At 45.0% G+C, this 3,275-nt stretch overlaps 1 protein-coding gene across 1 annotated transcript; it reads right to left on the reverse strand.

Moving 5' to 3' along the window:
- Positions 1 to 831: 831 nt before the first annotated feature.
- LOC131053560 (RING-H2 finger protein ATL32) lies at positions 832 to 2,771 on the reverse strand. Its single transcript, XM_057988182.2, has one exon. It carries the CDS (start codon positions 2,298 to 2,300, stop codon positions 1,206 to 1,208), a length of 1,095 nt encoding a protein of 364 aa, XP_057844165.1. The 5' UTR covers positions 2,301 to 2,771; the 3' UTR covers positions 832 to 1,205.
- Between the last annotated feature and the right edge of the window lie 504 nt (positions 2,772 to 3,275).

Below are 3,275 nucleotides of genomic sequence, written 5' to 3' on the forward strand. Positions count from 1 at the left end.
TCTCTCTCTCTCTCTCTCTCTCTCTCTCTCTCTCTCTCTCTCTCTCTCTCTCTCTCTCTCTCTCTCTCTCTCTCTCATTACTCCTTCTCTTGTCTACTCTTTTTCTTACCTCTCCATCTTTCTCTAATTACTTTCTCTACCTCTCAGTCCCTCCCTCTAATGCATTCTTTAATTCTACCCACCTCTCCCTCTTTCTTTATGCCTCCCATTACTCCTTGACTCTCTATGTATATATCTCTTACACCCTACCTTTCTCTCCCTCCGTCTCTTTCCATCTATACTCTTATTCTTACCTCTCTCTACCTCTCCCTTTCTTTCCTTGAACCACCCTCTCTAGATATTTCTCACTCTTACCCATCCCCTTTCTCCTTACCTCTTTGTCCTTCTCTAACTCTCTCTCACTCTTTATTTCTCCTTGACCCTCCATCCCTCCCCCAAATCTCTCTCTGTCTCTTTCCCTCCTTAAATCCTTTGTTCTCTACTCCTCTCTCCAACTCTCTATCTCTCTCTCTATCCCTCTCCCTCCCTCCAACACTCTCCCTTCCCTATCTTTCCCCTCTCTCTACCTAATATATGTGAGCTCTCCCCCCTCCCCAACTCTATCTCTCTCTAGCTATCCCTATCCATCTCCCTCCCTCCAACTCTCTATCTCTCTCTAGCTATCCCTATCCATCTCCCTCCCTCCAACCCTCTCCCTTCCCATGTCTTTCCCCTCTCTTACCCTAATATATTTGAATGCCCACGGATGACAGTGTATGAATTTTTATAGGTATTAGAGACAATTCTGCCTAAATGCCTTAATGGCAGCTGTCCTCAAACTTTCCTGCAAATTTGCATAGATGAAATGTACACTTTATTTTCCTTCCAAAATACGTTTAAACGTTGGTGATATAATTTTGACAAAGGTGAAATGTAAGCCATTCAAAAATGGGATTAGAGGTCTATTGTACATTAAAGGTTCGTCCTATCACACAGCTAAACTTCGAATCCCTGACCTAACCTCCCTATTCCTGCCAAGACAGCTCCAAGGTATTCTGTTCTGGAGATTTCAAAGGGGCCACTTACAAAATGTATAGGATTTGCCACACGGGGCTGAGCGTGCGAGATGACAGCGCCATGAACAATCTTTGTGGGTTTATGGTTAGAACGATTTGAAAGGGGCAAACGCCCCTTTACTTTCTTTCGCGATTGTTACAATACACTACTTATACGGCGATTTGATGATGTCTGGAGGACACTGATCTGTTCTCTGATCCCTCCGGTCTGTTTCTCTCCCTCTCACTTCCAATCAGCCAACTGAACGTCCTCCTCAGATAAGCCTTGTGACTTGGTTGCTCCAGCCCCCGTTGCTCTCTGGGCAAAGGGACTGCGCGCTCAGAAAAACTTCTTAAAAACGAGCTCGGATTCTTTGAACCGTTCCCCCATCTTTCTGATTTCGACCTGCGCCCTACATCATTCACAGAACCGCCCGGCTTCGACCCCGCTGGCGGCGCATTAGAAGTGGACGTCGTCTGCAAATGATGGCCGGCTACAAAGCTGCAGCTCCTGTGCAATCCAGGAGTGAGCCCACGAGGCGTAGCGATGTACCACTCCGTTGGCTGCTCCATCTCCTTCTGTACCATCACCAACGAGTGCCCCGTCGAATCGTGGCTCGCCTCCGGAGCTTCGTTATTTCCATTGTCGACAACGATTGTGACCTGCTCGGGTGGCGTCTGCGGCTCGACGGTGGCCATGGGAGTGGAGTCGTCTCCAGGCACAAGGCTCACTCGGCAGACCGGGCACGTTGTGTGAGAACATAGCCACATGTCGATGCACTCCGGGTGAAAAGCGTGGCTGCACTTGGGAAGCAACCGCACCATATCCTCGTCCCCGAAGTCGCTGAGGCAGACGGTGCACTCCGTCCCCTTCGCCTGCGATTTTAGCCCTTTCACCAGACTGTAGCTGAATACTGGAAAACTCTCGATGACAGTCCGCTCCAGGCCCCTCATATTGTTATTGGCACGCGGTCGTCGGAAAGCTCTACTACCTTCCTCGACGTTCAAGCGGCGGCAGATGCAGATAAAGAAAACCATTATAAAGAAAAGGAAGCTGAACAACCCCACGATGAGGATCGCTAGTGAGGGATTGAAGTTGTAGTTGTTGTAATTCGTACCGGGACTACCATATGGATTGTAATTCGTACCGGGACTACCATATGGGTTGTAATCTGCCAAACTCACAACTTCCAATGACGGAGTAGAAGTCAGATTGCTGATAAAGAAAGAGTTTCCCTTGTCAGGCGATGAAATAAAATTCTCCATTTTTCCCACAAACGTCGGTATTCTGTTCTCTATAAACAACTTCCAGTCACACACAACTGAATTCTGTGAAACCAAATTGGGTTGCAGCTAAATTGCATAGAAACAATTACTGAATGAAGGGGATTTAATACCGATCCAATACATGGTACTCAATTTCATTGTTTTTTTATTGCTTTCATTACCCTCCACATTTTTATCATATCATCTGGATATATATTCCCTTTTCAATGTATGCACCTAAATGCATTTCACAGGTGTCAAATACAGAGACCGCAATTAAAATAAGAGCCTTCAAGTTACAGTCATGTTCAAGCAACGCCTTCTTTGACTCTATATCCCTTCTGCAAACCTTCTAGATAATTTCCTTTGATGTGGTCCCGATAGAGCCAAGAAAACTTTCCCAAATTATTCAAACCAAGAAAACGTGGATTCTGCCCAAGGAAAAAACGACCCAAGTGAAATGCACAACCTGAGTTAGATAACAGCTATGCCCAGATGAAAATTACTTGATTTATCCTCTGAAAAATGATAAAAAATCTTCACAAATATCTTCTCTCTAGAAAACGATAACTCGTGATCGACCAGAACGTTCGATGAAGCTCTGGCGGGCTGATGTGGGGAGGTTAACTTCCAGTCTTTTTCACACGGAGGAGAGGCGTGTTTGGCATATCATAACAAACGTGATCTTATCTGTTCATTACAAACGTCATCACAGCATTTTATTACGAATTCAATGAACAACCAGTGTCCAGGTGCATCAATGAGGACCTCCGTGTGGCCACCACGTAGACATCAGACTTTTGTACTTCATTAACAAAGAGTTTACTTTTTAATCCATCTGCAATCCATCTATCTTCATTAATAAACCAGAAAACCAAAACCCACATGACGTATCTAGTAACTGGCTGCACTATTTTCTTAATGATAAATCACTGCTTTGAAAAGTTGACAGACTGAATTATTCTTAGCAGTAAT

The sequence above is a fragment of the Cryptomeria japonica genome, chromosome 8, assembly GCF_030272615.1.
Source record: "Cryptomeria japonica chromosome 8, Sugi_1.0, whole genome shotgun sequence".
In the NCBI taxonomy this organism is placed as follows: domain Eukaryota; kingdom Viridiplantae; phylum Streptophyta; class Pinopsida; order Cupressales; family Cupressaceae; genus Cryptomeria; species Cryptomeria japonica.